Source organism: Desmodus rotundus, chromosome 6 (genome assembly GCF_022682495.2).
Source record: "Desmodus rotundus isolate HL8 chromosome 6, HLdesRot8A.1, whole genome shotgun sequence".
NCBI lineage: Eukaryota > Metazoa > Chordata > Mammalia > Chiroptera > Phyllostomidae > Desmodus > Desmodus rotundus.
Genome location: NC_071392.1, coordinates 64,511,034 through 64,528,771, shown reverse-complemented (window position 1 = coordinate 64,528,771; position 17,738 = coordinate 64,511,034). Strand labels below are relative to the sequence as shown.

Here is a 17,738-nt window from a genome sequence, read left to right as displayed (position 1 = left end):
AGGGTGGCTTAGATGCACACGGCTGGGTGGGGGCTGGTATGGGGGTACTTCACGTCCTACAGCCCATGTGTGCCACAGAAGCAGAGAGCCACCAGACTTCAGGGGCACTGTGGACTTGGATAATGACACTGTCACAGGCTAGCACAACATTGTTTTGTGGGATGGGGGCTCTGAGCAGGAAGTAGGTGGTTAGAAAATTTTTTTTTTTAATTTTATTATTTGTACCCTGTCTAAAAGTATAACTTACTGCTCCTTCCTTACGCAAATACATAACCTGAGTTTTCTTGCCTTTAAAAAAAATCCTTACCCAAAGATTTATTTATTGATTTGAGAAAGGAAGAGAGAAAGAGGGTGGAGAGACACGTCCATTGGTTGCCTCCCATAAGCACTCCGACATGGGATCGGGCCCGCAGTCCTTTGGTATACCGTATGATGCTTCAACCCACGGAGCCACCTGGCCAGGGTGAGTTTGCTTGCCTTTTGATGATGGTCATTTGAGGTTTTCATTTCCAAAGCTTTCTGCCTAAGGCTGGTCAACACACCAGCTTTTAGGCTGAAGACCCAAGAGACTCTGAAATTAGCTACAGCTGGACATGAGACAAGCTGGAGAAAGAGGGGAGGAGAAACTACATACTTTATGCCCTCCTGCTACAGAATTATAAATATTACTTGGAAGGAGATAGACATTACCTGAAGGTCATCTGTTCCCCGCGCTCCCTGCAGGTCTCTGGAGCATTCCTGATAGAGGGCCAACCCACCTCTCATTAGATATTTCCCCTTTTCAGACAGTCCTTATCTGTTCAACCTCAGCCATTCTTGACTCTCAAAAGGCAGAACTACAAGACTAGTTCCTTCACGACCCTGTCCAGCCCCCACCCTGCAATCCCCCACCAAATGTCAATTCCCAGTACAGCCCAAGCTGTCACTACTGCAGAGCAGAAGCCAAAATATGTGATGGAAACATCATAGAGGCATCCCTTCTCCCTCATTTTCAGCAACTCCTCGGGGGTACCCTCACCTGTGTCTACTCAGAACACAGATTTGATTTAGCCTAGTGTAGTGCATGGTCATGGGGCAAGGAGAAAAACAATATGAACAGTGGGCAGAACACAAACATGTTTTAAACATTTTAACATTGCCTCTGAAGTTTCACACTAAAGAAAGATATATTTTTATTTTATTTTTTAGTATATTTTATTGATTATGCTATTACAGTTGTACCAATTTTCCCCCTTTGTCCCCCTCCACCTGGTACACCCCTTCTCTCCAGCAATCCCTCCCCTTAGTTCATGTCCATGGGTCATGCATATAAGTTCTTTGGCTTTTCCATTTCCTATACTATTCTTAACCTCATCCTATTTTGTTCCTACTAATTATGCTTCTTAATCCCTGTACCTTTTCCCCCATTCTCCTCCTTCCCCCTCCTAGCTGATAACCCTCCAAATGATCTCCATATCTATGATCTTGTTCCTGTTCTTGTTGTTAGTTTTTGTTTTTTACATTCAGTTGTTGATAGTTGTCAGTTTGTTGTCATTTTAATGTTCATAGCTTTGATTTTCTCTTTCTTAAACAAGTCCCTTTAACACTTCATGTAATAATGGCCCAGTGATGATGACTCCTTTAACTTGACCTTATCTGGGAAGCATTTTATCTGCCCTTCCATTCTAAATCATAGCTTTGCTAGGTAATCTATGTTGTGGGTCCTCACTTTTCATGACTTTGAATACTTCTTGCCAGTCCCTTCTTGCCTGCAAAATTTCTTTTGAGAAATCAGCTGACAGTCTTATGGGAACTCCTTTGTAGGTAACTCTCTGCTTTTCTCTTGCTGCTTTTATGAGTCTCTCTTTATCTTTAACCTTTAGCATTTTAATTATGACGTGTCTTAGTGTAGTCCTTTTTGTGTCCAATTTGTTTGCAACTCTCCATGCCTCCTGGACTTGTATGTCATTTCCTTTGCCAGATTAAGGAAGTTTTCTTTCATTATTCTTTTCAAATAACTTTTCAATTTCTTGAAAAAGCTCTTCATTTTCTCCTTCTGGCATCCCTATGATTTGGATATTGGTACATTTAAAGTCCCAGAGGTACCTAAGCCTCTCCTTATTTTTTGAATTCTTGTTTCTCCATTCTGTTCTGGTTGAATGTTTATTTCTTCCTTAAGTTCCGAATTGTTGATCTGAATCCCAGCTTCCTTCCCTTCACTGTTGGTTCCCTATAGATTTTTCTTTATTTCACTTAGTGTAACCTTCATTTCCTCCTTTATGTTGTTGAGGTACTCAGTGAGTTCTCTGAGCATCCTGATCAGCAGTGTTTTGAACTCTGCATCTGATAGGTTGGCTATCTCCATTTTGTTTAGTTCTTTTTTCTGGGGTTCTGTTCTGTTCTTTCACTTGGGGCATATTTTGTTGTCTCCTCAATTTGAAAGCCTCCCTTTTGTTTCTGTGTATTAGGTAGAGCTGCTTTTACTCCCTGTCTTAGTAGCATGGCCTATGTAGAAAAGGCACCTGCAAATTGTGTGGGTGGAGCCTTAGGTAATTGCCAGGGTGGGGCAACCCTCTTCACTGCTTTGTGGCACTGGGTGGGGGAATGGGGATTGGGGAGGGGTCTATGCTGCTACCTACATTCTGGAGGCCTGCTGGGCACTCACCCCACTTCCAGTCACCTCACTCACCTCCTGTATGTGACTGACACTCTTCCAGCTGCTGCTGTGGGGTTTGTGTATGTTCTAAGCCTATGAGGGCCCTTTAAGTGGTGAAAATCTGGCATTTTCTTCCAGTGCCCCAACCCCTAATGGATTTTACAACCAGAGGTAATGGGGATTTATCTTCTCAGTGCTGGGACCCTGGGTTGTACAATCTGGTCTGGGGCTGGGATCACTCACTCCCAAGATATCCCTGACAATTTTTATCGACCTCACAGGAATGTGGGACCATCTGGTCCCCTGCCACCACTTCTCTGTGCCACAGCACATCTTTTCCACCCTGCTCTGCCCCAGTTCTGTGACTCCATCCCTCATACCTGTCTGGATGAATGTGGCTTCTTTAAATTTTTGGTTGTCGTACTTCCACACAGCTTGATTTTCTGATGGTTCTTGGTGTTATTTGTTTTAAAGATCTGGTTGTAATTGTTTCTATGGTTATGTGAGGAGGTGAAGCATGTCTACCTATGCCTCCATCTTGACTGGAAGTGAAAGATGTATTTTTTAAATGATTGAAAGAGTGACCAAAAGTTTACTTAGAAGTAATCCATGGGTGTAAGGTACCAGGGTTTATGACATTCGGGGGCAGGTAGTTGAACACATTTGATGTTTTCATTAGATATTGCAAAATAACATTAAAAATAAATTCCTTGAAGGTAGTAATGGAGACCAATTATTAGGAGATGCCTACAAGCAATCACTCATATGGTTGAATCTACCCGTAAATCCAAAATTTTTTCATTTGAAAGAATAAATTAGACAAACTTTGTGAGGCTGATTAAAGGAGGAAAATACAAAGAATACAGACAGCAAAAATATACAAAATTAGTTATGAGAAAAGAGAAATAATCACAAATGCAGAAGAGATTAAATATGTCATGTAAATTATATACCCAACTTACTCTGTGGTAACACGTTTGGGTTTTTTTTCAGTTTCCAAGTAATTTTAGTCAGAATTTTATATTTGTTTCCTGAATCAATAAGTACTATTCAAAACAATGTAAAAATGGGTTAGGGAAGTGGATTAGTGTTTCTGGGGTAAGAGATGGCACCTGGGGCAAGAGCCTACCCCGAAGTAAAGGGTATCTAAAATGGTCACGGTTCCTTCTTTGCCTTAAAAAGTGACACTTATTCAAAGGAAAAAAAGAAAAAAATGACAAGATGTGAATCCCTTGGCCCTCTTCCCTGCCCCCTCCTACTCCTCCTCATCCCCTCAAAGGCTGAAGTCTGGCTGGGGTGAGGTGGCAGGCCAACTCCTCTCAGATGAGGTCGGCAACATTGAAGGGCATCTCCTCAATGAGGTGATGTAGAAGGTCTCAACGTCTCAAAGGCTTCTTGTCTTCTGTCACCATATTAATAGCCACACCCTTATGGCCAAAACATCCACCCCAACCCAATGATTCTGTGGATATAGTTTTCCATGTTGGTGGGAAGGTCATAAGTTGATGACTAAAGAAAACTCCTGCACATCAATGCCTCTGGACAGCAGGTCAGTGTAATTAACACTCTCCTAGAGCCAGAGCAGAACTTCCTCATGATTATATCTCAGTCTTTTTGGTCCATATCTCCATACGTGACAGAGATGGCAGAAAGTCTTGGGCATTCTTCTTTTCAGTGAGCCAGTCAACCTTTCTTCAAGTGTTGATGAAGTTGACAGCCTGAGTGAGGGTGAGGGTTTCATACAAGCCACACAGTATATGGCTTCCACTCATCTCATTCCACATTGATGTAGAATTGGTGGATACCCTCCAGAGTCAACCATTCCTTCTTGACAAGAATCCAAGAGGGGTTCCTTATGAACTTCTTGGTCACCTCAAGCACATCGGAAGGCATTGTAGCTGACAGCAAATCCACCTGGGTGTTGCTGTTGAGCTGTTTGTCATAGATCTGGTCCCTGAGTCCACAGCTTAACATTTCATCAGCTTCACACAATACAAACATCTTTATGTATTTGGTAGACAGGTATTTGCAGTTAAGCATATCAAACAAACAGCCTGGGGTGCCCACGATGATATAGTGAGTTTCCACCTGCAGCATCTGCACTTCAGCATGCACACTGGTACCACCAATGGAGGCATGGCAACGGACCCATGTAATCTCCTAAAGCCATGACTACCTTCCGTATCCGATGCCTCAATTCCCTAGGGGCTGCCAGGACCAAGGCCTGGGTGGCCTTTAGATCCAATTCAATCTGCTGCAGAATTGTTACAGCAAAAGTGGCCATTTTTCCTTTCCAAGACAGATCCCTCCCCCACATACAGCACCACAATGCAGTGAAGTGGTCTTCCCCACCCTAGCAAATACCTAGGGCTCCACGTCTTAGTATGTAATACAAAAAAATATGGCCCTAATGAAAGAACAGATCAAAGCTCCAGAAAAAATACAAGTAAGCAATGAAGAGAGAGCCAACCTATCAGATTCAAAGTTCAAAACACTGGTAATCAAGACAGAGTGATCATATCATAACGTTGATACAAGGAAGAATGGCTTGCTGCTGGATGGCGGAGGGCTTCTCAAAACCATAAGCATAGATGCCATGGAGGAGTGTACACTCCAAGATGCACTTGGAGATATTCATCAGAGCTGTTAACAATCTCACTCCACTTACTTGAGATGATGCCTTCAAGCTCCATTCCATAGGGGCCATTGTCTCTGGATCAGTTGGCTTAAAGTGTGAGTATGCTGACTGAGGCACATTAGAAATCCTGAGATCTGGCTCTTCCTACCAGCACCCAACCTTGCATGATGCCATCCTCACTCTCTGACTCAATCCCCACCAATTCCAGGAATCCTAACTCACACTCATGCTGCTTAGAAACTCCTGTGGTAATACATTTGAATGGCTAGAAAAAATGGTTATTTCCTAGAAAAATATACAACCTAAATGTAAGAAGAAATGTACTGATCACCGTAGAAGATAGTAAAAACACGATCACAGATCTATCATTAACAAAGCAAAAATCATGAGTTTCATGTCTGAGTTTATTTTTCTAATCCTTGATGATCAGTGTTAATTATTCTGGGCCACATAAAAATACAAAAATCTGCTGGAATTCCAGCCAAGATGGAGGCATAGGTAGATACACTTTGCCTCTTCCCACAACTAAAAGAACAATAAATTTAAAAACAAAAAATAACCAGACCTGCCAGAAAATTGAACTGTATGGAAGTCTAACAACTAAGAAGTTAAAGAAGAAACATTCATCCAGACCAGTAGTGGGGAGAGAGGTAGGCAGTCGGGGAGGAGAAAAAAATGACAAGATGTGAATCCTTTGGCTCTCTTCCCTGCCCCCTCCTACTCCTCCTCATCCCCTCAAAGGCTGAAGTCTGGCTGGGGTGAGGTGGCAGGCCAACCCCTCTCAGATGAGGTCAGCAACATTGAAGGGCATCTCCTCGATGAGGTGATGTAGAAGGTCTCAATGTCTCAAAGACTTCTTGGCAAGGCGTCAAGCCCTGGTTGGAGGACCAGGGCTGATGAGGCAGCGGATCGTGGATCAAGCAAGGCAATGACTGGTGGAGCACATGGTCCCACATTTGCATGCAGATAAACCAGGAGGAACAGCTGGGGAGTGAGACAGACTGGGCAATCCATGGTTCCAGCATGGGAAAATAAAGCCTCAAAACCTCTGACTGAAAAAACCTGAGGGGATTGAGGCAGCAGGAGAAAATCCCAGCCTCACAGGACAGTTAGTTGGAGAGGCCCACAGGGTCCTAGAACGTACATAAAACCACCCACCCTGGAATCAGCACCAGAAAGGTCCAATTTGCTTGTGGGTAGTGTAGAAGTGACTGAAAGCCTGCCAAGAAGTGAGAAAGTAGCATTGTTCCCCCTCAGATCCCTCCCCCACATACAGCACCACAATGCAGCAAAGTGGTCTTCCCCACCCTAGCAAATACCTAGGGCTCCATGCCTTAGTATGTAAGACAAAAAAAAATATGGCCCTAATGAAAGAACAGATCAAACCTCCAGAAAAAATACAAGTAAGCAATGAAGTGATAGCCAACCTATCAGATGCACAGTTCAAAACACTGGTAATCAGGATACTCACAGAAATGGTTGAGTATGGTTGCAAAATAGAGGAAAAAGTGAAGGCTATGCAAAGTGAAATAAAGGAAAATGTGCAGGGAACCAACAGTGAGGGGAAGGAAATCGGGACTCAAATCAACAGTTTGGACCAGAAGGAAGAAATAAACAGTCAACCACAACATAATGAATAAACAAGAATTCAAAAAAGTGAGGAGAGGCTTAGGAACCTCCAGGACAATTTTAAAGGTTCCAACATCTGAATCATAGGGGTGCCAGAAGGGGAAGAGGAAGAACAAGAAATGGAAAACTTATTTGAACAAATAGTGAAGGGGGACTTCCCTAATCTGGCAAAGGAAGTCCAGGAAGCTCAGAGAGTCCCAAAGAAGTTGAACCCAAGGAAGCACACACCAAGGCACATCATAATTACATTAGCCAAGATTAAAGAGGAGGAGTGAATCTTAAAAGGAGCAAGAGAAATGGAGACAGTTACCTACAAAGGATTTCCCATAAGACTGTCAGCTGATTTCTCAGAAGAAACCTTACAGGCAGGAAAGGGCTGGAGAAAAGTATTTGAAGTCATGAAAGGCAAGGACCTACATCCAAGATTACTCTATGCAGCAAAGCTATCATTTAGAATGGAAGGGCAGATAAAGTGCTTCCCAGATAAGGTCAAGTTAAAGGAGTTCATCATCACCAAGTCCTTATTATATGAAATGTTATCTAAGAAAAAGAGAAAATAAAAAAATATGAATAGTAAAATGACAACAAACTCATAACTATAAAGAACTGAACCTAAAAAAACAGAACCAAACACAAACTAAGGGAACTAGAACAGGAATGGATTCACAGAAATAGAGATCACATGGAGGGTTATCAGGGGCAAAGGGAAAAGGGGAGAATGGGGGAAAAGTTACCAGAAATAAGCAGCATAAATGGTAGGTACAAAATAGATAGGGGGAGGTTAAGAATAGTATGGGAAATGTAAAAGCCAAAGAACTTATATGTATGACCCATGGACATGAACTAAGGTGGGGGAATGCTGGTGGGAGAGGGTGTGCAGGGCAGAGGGGGACAAAAGGGAGTAAAAAGTGGGACAACTGTGATAGCATAAACAATAAAATATATTTTAAAAAAATTTTAAAAATACAGAAATCTCCTCAGTTCTTTAAAGATAGTTAAAAAGAAAAGCCTAGAGATTCTTTTGTTCATACTGGATTATTCCCTGTATGAGATTCATTTTTCCAATATTTCATTTAGAATGTTGGCACTTGTACCAATACATAAAAGTTGAGACTAAGAAAGACTTATTGTTCTGTGGGAAGATCTTCATAGAGGAAAGCCCAACAGAATGGATTTTGATGTTGCCTCATATAGAAATAAAACCAGAAGGCAGGCATGCAACTTGGATTGCAGTTGCCACTTCAGTAAGAAGTCACAAACCATCAGGAACTGTGAACCTGTGTTGAGAAGTTTAAGAACCATGTTTAAGAAAATGACCATTTTTAAAAACTGCTCTGATATATATTGGTTGCTCTTCCTCTCCACAGATAAGTATAAAAGTCTCAAAAACAAAAAGGACCTGAATGCTTGTCCTCAATGACAGCAAAACAGGCAGGAGCTGGGAAGACAAGAACTTCCCTGGCATCCACCCCCGAGTCCAAAAACGCAACAGTGAGTCAGGATTGCTCTCAAGAGTTGAGCAGAGTAGTTGAAGAGAAAGGCAGAAGAAAGGGAGCTTTGGGGGTCACAGCCTCTGTCTGAAGAATGACTCTGGGTTATAAGATGAAAGGGCTATTTAGTTCACACAAGTTTAGAGAAGATGTCTCTCTCATTCTCACATGATTAGCTCCTTCTGGTATCTTGGACCCACCCGTTTCCTTCAACAATCTCTTTACTCCAGCTGGTTTCTTCATTCTGTCACCACCTTTCTCCACTTTCAACTCACCCATTCACTCCCTTTAGTCCTTAAAGTCTAACTTCTGCCTCCCTTCTTCATGAAACTGCTCTAAAGTCTATTAAATTTACATGGTACTTTTGAATCCTTCTGTTACATTTCTTTGCTGCATTTCCTGGAACTGGGGTTCCTAACATCTACTCATGTTGGGCCAATTCCACTTGCCACTACTATATTGGTTCTAGAAATTTTCATGCAAGGCTTATCACAATCCAGAGTTCCCTGCTCAGGCAGGTCAAAAACACTTTGGACTTTGGTTTCCCCATCTAGTAAATCAAATAATTGTATTGATAACTTACTCTTCCAGATCAAAATTGTAATTCTATGCCTTCCCTGGTCCTTCTCTGCTGGAACCAACCTCTCTCCTCTAAACATAAACAAACGTTTACTTGTATCTGTTACGCATTGATCAATTTCTTCAATGAATCAGTTGAGAACTCATTCCTAGTCAAGGGCTGTGTTGGAGGAATAAGCAGTAAAGAGGCCAACAAGGCAGACATGGCCCCTGCCCTCAAGAGCAGCACTACTGGTGTGCATATAAAAGTTCAGCCTCTTCCAAGAAAATTTCCTTAGAGCAGGAGCCAGCTGTATGTCCCCTTTGCACAAAAGAGGGACAAAGAAGAACTTGCCAAAAGCATGAAAAACCCTTGGCCATCTACACATTACCTGCCCACTTGACTTTGCTCTTGGATGAAGACCAGGAGCCTGCAGGAAGTCCAACTGTGAAGATGCGGTGTGGTGTTTTCCCGACACACTGCCTATTTTACCGCTCCTGGGGAAAGATTCAGGGATCTAAATAAAAGGGAAAACAAGTTATGTGAAGGACAATCCCTTTATTTTTTAAAGCATTGGATTGAGATTTTAAATAGAGGTATTTTTCACTTCAGATAGAGGATTCAAGTTTAATTATTTTTCTTCTTTTGCTCGGTAGGTATGAATCATGTAGAAAGCTTTTAAAGGTAGTGAATCCACGATCATTGTGGTTCCAATCACTAAAATACTCAAAGAATGCTCACATTCCAAGCAATGCAAACATATTTTAAAAAGTACCCTTTTAAGAAAACATTTTAAAATGGCAATGTCAGTAAAGTAGTCAGGTTCTACAACAAACAATTGATTCTGTAGCTCCTTATTCAAAGTTTTCTCACAACAAACTGGCAGGAAGCAAAACCAAAATGATTCCTAGAACTGGTATTGAGTTCCACTCACTAAGTAGAGTCAATGAACTGGAACAATTTGTTAAAGTACACATGTCATTTCAGTCACACTTCCTGTCATTTATTTTGGAAGCTTTTTTCCGTGCTTTTGGCTCACAAGGACACTCAGTATGGGGCTGAAAAAGATGGTACTTTTGAACCAAAGAGATTTAATTCTCCAAGCTACCAACTGTAGGAGTTTGAAGAGCCTGCTAAGTTCCACAAGCAAAGAAAATCACTGTGTGACATCCAGAAGAGCTGGGTCCCTAGCAAATTAAATGTAAATCTGTAGGTTTCTTGGGGACAACAAAACTTTTAGGTTGGAAGACACAGGAAGGTAACAACTGGTTACTGCAATACACAAAAGTTTATTATTGATTTTTTCTTTTTTAAAAGCAAAATATAATAGAAATAAACATCAACAAATTTTGTACAACAAAACAGCTTTCAATATGGAACACACAGTCCATGAATGTTTTAAAATCTCAGAATGGCTTCCCTTTTTCAGTCATGCTTCCTTGCACTCTGGGAGGAATTGGCATGGAAGAGATGGTGGTGGCGCACTGGGTGCAGGGAGTGGAAAGATGGACGGGCTTCTCTAGATTCGAGTCAGCTGGTGCCACAGACTGGATGGGAGGATGCTCTCCACTTTCTCCATGACAAAATTCAAGGGGGCAAACAAAGTGCTGAGGAACTGCAAAGAAACAAAGGAACAGATGTCAGGAGAGATCTCATTCAAGATTATAAAATAATCCTCCCCAGCTCTTCATCTAAAGCCTCTGTATCACAAAAGTCTCAAAAGGCTACAATTTCATATTTGTGTTTATAGGAAATACCAGCTGATGATCAAACCCGCATTCCAGTCACTGACCCCTAGCCATGAGATAAAGGGGATAAGTGTCTGTCTGCTGGCCATGCCCATTACCCCTTTCATAGCTGCCCCACAGTTCTGAGGCCTCCCAATTAGTTTTCAGGATCTCCTAGCTGCTCACGCAGATGACTACTGAAAGGGACTGAGATAGGTAACGAGTTGCAAACAGTTAACAAATGGTGACGAATGAGTTAAAAAATGGTGATTACCTGCTTACCTAGATGGGGATATAACTCACCAAGGGAAAAAGGGAATTTTTAAATTCCCTTTAAATTGTGAACTGCTTTGGGATCCTGCAGTTTCCCAAACACCTGAGTAACCCATGTCATTTCTGAACTACCCGGTTAGTGACATGCCTCACGGGAGTCTGGGGGAGGCAGCAAATGGGTCAGCCCATGGACAGCATGTCTTGTTGAAGAGGTGCTACTCTCAGGAGATCTTTGGGATCCATTTTGTTTGGTTCCTAAACTCCTTTGTTATACATGTAGAGAATAATTTAGCAGATGAACTTCCCTTTTAAGAAAGCCAAGTGCTTCACCTGAAACTCATTTAACATAATCTCAAAACTGTTGTGATTATGTTCTTGTGAATAATCAGCTTCACTTCACAAACCACCCAGTACTGGGAAGAAGAGGTGCCCTCATCCAGCCAGGCATGAGAAGGGTGTTTGGAAGCTTTCTTCACTGTCTCTCTGTCTCTTCAGAACCAAGTTCAACTCAGTGAGTTGAACCTCACTCAGGTGCAATGCCTAGTCTGTGTACTGTGGAGTCCTTTGTGCTAATCCCTTGTCCACAGCACAACATTGTCTACACCACGAAGAACTTCCCATAGAAATATAGTAGGATATGAATATATGTGCAGAGGAGGAACATGTTTATTAAGTCAAAAAATGAGTGGACAGTACAGGCTTCTCCAAGGGTTGCATGATCTGTGGATTGTGCATCTTCAAGGAGGGGTATGGTAGGCAAGTTTCCCGCATTCATTTGACATCAGGATCTTTCCTTCTTTAAAGGAACTAGGAGAATACAAATTTGAGAACGCCTGTAATGCAGCATAGCTGGGTCATCAAGTGTGAGGATGTAAAGGAAACTCAAGATATTTGGAGACTTTCTCTGTGCTGTGCCTTTTACACAGATAAAATATATTTACTCAGTAAGGCACATAGGGCTGGGTGAGAAGTAAAGGATTCTGGGGCCAATCTCCCACTGTTGGAAACCTCACAGCCTGGAGTTGGGAGGGGGCACTAAGATCTGTACACAGCAAAGTAACAATCCCAGATATACCATGAGAGAACTGAAGAAGCACCAGGAGGGTTCAGAAAAGAGAGAGAATCCTTTCTTTTGAAAGGATTGGGAAAAACTTAAAATGAGGCAACTGAAATAGACCCCAATGGGTGGTTGGATATCAAAAGAGAGAGATGGGGTAGGGATGACAAGTAAGGAATATGAGCAGGTGGGCCCTCCCGGCTCAATAAACAACTGGAACAACCAGAAGATAGTAAATAGTTTAGCTTAGCTGGAAAAATTACAGGTAGAGCTTAAAAGTAATTAGATGAAAACTGGGGATGGCCTGAAGGCCAGGCTGGATTTGTAGTTAAGAAATAGGTAGCCATGTTAGTACTTGAGCTAAGATGGATGGCTCTTTCTTTCCTCAATGTGTGTTAGATATATGGCAATTTCCAATAACCTTCTGCAATTATCCTTTGAGTGTACAGAACTGCTGGAGATGCTCACCCTACAGAACGGACTGCCTACCCTTTTCAGCTTAGGGTTGAATGCAGTTGTAAGCATCGTGGAAGATATTTGGCCCAGAAATGAATAATTACTTCCCAAGTTGCCTCCGAAAGAGTTTATAAAATTCTGGTTATAAGAGGATAATATGGAACAAGTCCACTGATCACATTAAACAAACATGATAACGTTATAAAATTAAAAATACATACCCATTTTTTTTACTCATTTATATTGTTCAGAGGCCATCATGCTTCAAAAATCACAGCACCTACCTATCATACTCAGTTCCATGAGGAGCAGTGAGGTGCTAAAGTGGTCTGGATAAACCAGAGATGCTGACAAGGGTTGGAAGATGGGGCTCAGTGAGGAAGGTGATATTGCTGGTGAAATTATCATACCCTAAGGACTCGACAAAAAATAGACTTAGAACTGCTGAAGTTGTGACTGAGGGGAAGGAACTACTGAAGTGTTAGCACGAGCTGGTGCAGGTGGGTGGAAGGCATCATTCAAAGTCCTGCACGCCAGACGATGCCACACACTATAATGCAGGACACCAGGAAGCCTCAGCCTGGGCAGCAGAGTGCATGGGGATGCCGTCCCAAAATTGGTTAAAGCCCTGTTTGTTTGCTTTTTTTGTTTAGGGCACTGACCTGACTTTGATAAAAAGTGCAAAAGGCATGGTCTCTGGAAATGAAGAGGTGAGCCTCTGTCCCTGTGTGATGTCTGTAATTGCCCCTCTTCCCACAAGGCGCAGCAATACGCAATGGGGCCTCTCCCTGGACTACACCTGCCTTCTCAACAAGTTTTCTCAAGAGATTTAAGTCCCCATGTCTCCAGAGTTTGTGATAATTTATTGTTCTCCCTCACATCTAGAAGGTCCTATCCTTGGGAAACTGAGAATAGATTCCCTTGAACTTTTCCCTAGAGACCCTAGTTCTCTCACAGCACCCAGTTGTGATGTGTACCTTTTATCACTAAGCTACTTTCCTCCTTAGCACCTTGCCCCACATCCTCCTTCCCACACATCAGCCACAAGGAGAAGCAGTCAGTAACCAAATAAAGGTCAGCAGCTTTCATCAAGAGTCATTAAAAAAGTTTGGTGGAACCTGCCTTGCTTGGAGTGCTCATTTATATTTCTTTGCATGTTTAAAAATCAGTCCATTTCTTTTTGGCCAGAGACACAACCAATGCACATGGAGGAACAGCAGTTTCACTCATAGGCTTGGGAAATTAATTGCCAGAAGAATTAAGTCTGAATGAGCAACCACAGGCAACCCTGGAACAGCTCATCTCTCTCAATGTCCAAAACTGCTGTCCAGAGGGCAGAGATACATGGTCGAAATACACTATGATTCAACCAGGCTCTTGTGGTGAGAAAAAGCAACTGAACCAGTAAAAAAGAGAGTGACACTTCAATCGCCTGATACTGGCTTTTCTGAAACACCATTACTTAGAAGGTCATGGCTCCCATGCTTCGTTAACATTCAAAATGCCTCCACTTATCTGAATAAGTTCCAGGTGCCCCATTGCAATCAGACAATTGACATTTCACTGTAATCAATATCAGACTTCAAAGAGGTCAGGGCCTATAAGTGAGGATGAGAGTCAAAAGTCAGCGGGCTCAGTCTTGGGGAAGGAAGGAGAAAGTCTATAGGAGTAAAGACAGAGCCCTTGAAAGCAGAAGGGGTCAGAGTGCTGACCTTCCCACATTCTGCCAGGGGCTGGGTTTGGAACCTAACTTATTTATATGAGCAACCTTATCTTGGTAGCCAAACATTCTAGGAAGAGTTAGTCCTAAATCACTGACGTAGATTAGATTAGGGGGAAGGCCTGTTGAAGCCTCTCATTTTACTACTTTCCAGCGGCTCACACTTTGCTGTGGGCTTCCTTACCGGCTGCATACCAGCATGTGAACACACTGGAGAATTCCCAAGGTGCATGTGGCCCAGGGGGCAGCAGTGCAATCTCTGCATCTACTAAAAGTCATTATCCCAGGGACATATCTCGGGCGAGGAATGAGAATATAATTATCACAAGCTACAAATGGTGGCAGGCAGCCTGTAGGGCAGCTGTGATAACCTGCGGGGGGCTTCGTGAGGGACCCCATGAAATAACAAGGGTAAAAATGTGGAGAAGACTTGGGGTGGTAGGGGAGGAGGAGGGTTGTGCAGCTCATCTCTTTCAGGCCATCCATCTTCCTTCCCCACGAAGTCTCTCCAGACATTTCGGAAACTGCTATAAACCTTAATGAAGGACAAGATGAATATGGTCATCCAGACAGGGCTTTAAAAGCAAATTTATCTAAACCACATATGAAAATTCTAAGTTAGATGGCCAAATGACGACACCTTGATAGAGTATAAAATATGGGTCTGGTAAAGGCAAACTTATATCTCATTCAATCATTTGATCTTAGACTCAAAACCAAAACTTGAGGAACATTACATAAGGAGCATGCCCTTGTCTAACATCCATAATGAACACATCTCTTTGATACTCTGGAGGCTGCACAGCCTTTCCTAGAGAACACCCAGTCTTATTCTATTTACTATTCTCTCATCCTCCCAATCCCATCCTAGTTAAAGCAGTTTGAGGCGATTAGTTGTTTCATTCAATGCAGAGGTTCTCAGTGCTGGTTCTACACCTGAATGGCCTGGGGAGTGTCTAAAAACTCAGATGCCCATGCTACATCCCAGACCAATAAAGTCATACTCCCTTGGGGACTGGGGTGGGGGGCGGCATCAGGAACTGTCTCTCCAGATGATTCCAAGGAGCAGCGAGGGTGAAACCGCTGATCCCTAGAAAGTGCCACCTCAACAGCTCTGACAGCACACCACACACCTGTACATGTTCTTGGAAGGAAATATGGTCCTCAACCCGTGTTCTCAGAATCTACTGGGGTGCTTGTTAACATAGATTTCTGGGTGCTAACACTCACGATTCTGAATATCTGGTGGTGGGGCCATGTGAATTTTATATACACTAGAGCCTGAGACTCTCTGTCTGATCCACAACTACCACCCAGTGCTATTTTTTAGTTCAATGAATCATATGAAGCCAATGACATATTTTTATAAAAGCACATTAAAAAATGTTTGAGAGTATGAATATAGGAAGAAAAGTAATTGTCTAATGTTATAAATATATTCTTATTCAAAAATTTACTAAGTTGCACTCTAATCTGGAAAGTTTGGCAACTAGTTTTATTCACAGGTTGGCTTAGGAGTAGAATGAATAGCATAGGCATTAACAAAATAGGGAGCATCCAAGGAGGCAACTGGGAAGACATTGAGTACAGAAATCATGCCATGTACAGAAGATGTAAGAAAATTTAAGATAGTCTGCCTGAAGAAAAGAGGAGGTGGTTAGTTAGAGGTTAGAGGTGGCCATAAATTCACTAGCCGTATTAAGAATTTGCAAGAGGAAATAGGCTTGATAGTTTGAGGGCAGAATAAGACTAGTGGACGTTAAAGGGAGGCCAATTTTATCACTGTAAAGAAAAGTTCTGAGTGATCCAACAATGAAATGGGCTTCAACTTTAAATGGGTGAGCTCCCCACTGGTGAAAGTATTCAAGATGAATCTAGATGACTTCCAAATTGACCTACTATTGAAGGTAATTTGTTTAAGGTCCCTTTCAACTTTAAGAGTCTATGATTATAAGTAGAAAAGAAGAAATGTTAGGCTGTATCTGATTATTATATTCATTTTTTCTGCAGAAACCAAACATTTATTTATTTAATAATCATTTATTGAAAACCTACTATGTGCAAGCCACTGTGCAAAGCTTTGGGGATACAGAGATGAGGAAGACACAGTCCTGCTCTCAAGGAGCTCCCATTCTAAAAGGGGGACAGACAAGTTTTCAACAATTATATAATATTACAATAAATGTCACATTATAAGTATAATGAAATACTGTGGGATCATAGAGGACAGATCTAACTCAGCTTAGGAGAAACTTAGAGAGCTGAGTATAAAAGAATAAACAGGCATTAGTAGAGTCAACAAGTGGGGGTGGTGATGGGGAAGAACATTCCATGCAGAGAAAATAGCACGTGCAAAGATACTGAGGTGTACAAGACAGTGGTGCATCTGGGAAGGGTGGATAATTCACTCTGGCCCAAGAGCAGTGTCAATACAAGAGTTGGGAGAAATGAGGCTGAGGAGGCAAGCAAGGGTCAGATCATATCATAAAGAGCAGGTACCTTCTCTAGAAGATAGTGGGAAATCATTGGAGAAATTCAAGCAAGGAAGTAACATGCTCAGATTTGCAATTTAGGAAGATTATTTCTGTGTCAGTATAAAAGAAAGACTGGCAAAGGATTAGACCGGAAGCAAAGAGGTCAGATAAGACCTTTGTAGGAATCCAGGCAAGAAATAATGAAGACCTAAACTGAGAGAGAGGCCATGGGGGAGAAAGAGAAGAAGATGTGAATTACATTAACTGAATGTCTAGTGACTTAGCAGGTTACACCCGCCAGATTTTAGAGGCTGATAAAGATGGGATGTGGGGAGTAAGGGAGGGAAGAGCTCAGGAGGGCTGCTGAGCTTCTGGCTTGAGTAACTGAGTGAGTGGCAGTGCCACTGGCAGAGATCAGGAATACAGGAGAAGAGCGGTTTTGGTGGTGGGGGAAGAAGGGTGATGAATTCAGTTTTGGAAATGTTGAGATTGAGGTGCCGGTGGGATTTCCAGTTCATCTTCAACAGGCATGAAAATGCTCTCGCAATTCCAGTCCCTGAACTCTGCCGAGCAGAAAATGTCAATCATCTGGAAAGGGATTAAATCAACCCAGCCAAGTTAGAAATCATCCTTTCTGACTGCACTCACCTTGCAATCAGAATGGAGTTCCAGGAAAACAACAGATACACGTTACTCCCTCTGTTTGAAACTCATCTGTGGCAAAATCAGTAAACTTACCCTCACTGTTTGTGTAAGTTGCCAGGGTCAGTTTTCAACAAGGAAACAGTGGTTCTTGATTGTTAATGCAGACAGCCGTTCTGATTCAAGCTCCTCTCCACAACTCTTCTTAAATAGTCTTAACGGATTTCCATATTTCTAAATGCCTAGATGTGTCTGAACACATCTTACCACACTACAAGCTCTTCACACCCTCTTAATTCATTCCTCAAACAAGCCAAAGGTTTGTAATTATTAAAATTTTAATTTAAATCATCTTTGAAAATGTAAATCTCATTTTTCTTAGAAAAAGACCCACAATATATAAAGATTGGAAATAATGTCATTCAATTTACACAAAAC

General features: G+C 42.0%; 1 protein-coding gene and 1 pseudogene across 8 annotated transcripts in view; both read right to left on the bottom strand.

Annotated features, from left to right (window-relative positions):
• Window positions 1-3,954: 3,954 nt before the first annotated feature.
• On the bottom strand, window positions 3,955-9,176 carry LOC112300497 (eukaryotic initiation factor 4A-I-like; annotated as a pseudogene).
• A 1,122-nt stretch (window positions 9,177-10,298) lies between these two features.
• ST7 (suppression of tumorigenicity 7) overlaps window positions 10,299-17,738 on the bottom strand; it is a 323,508-nt gene continuing 316,068 nt past the window's right edge. For 4 of the 8 annotated variants that reach the window (XM_024555765.3, XM_045191454.2, XM_045191456.3 and 1 more), the window contains one exon: window positions 10,299-10,566. In XM_024555765.3, coding sequence (XP_024411533.1) covers window positions 10,471-10,566 — 96 coding nt within the window. In that variant the 3' untranslated portion in view covers window positions 10,299-10,470. Of the gene's footprint in view, window positions 10,567-16,204; window positions 17,247-17,738 lie in introns of those variants that run through there. The other 4 variants (XM_024555762.3, XM_045191453.3, XM_045191455.2 and 1 more) reach the window with 1 other exon arrangement.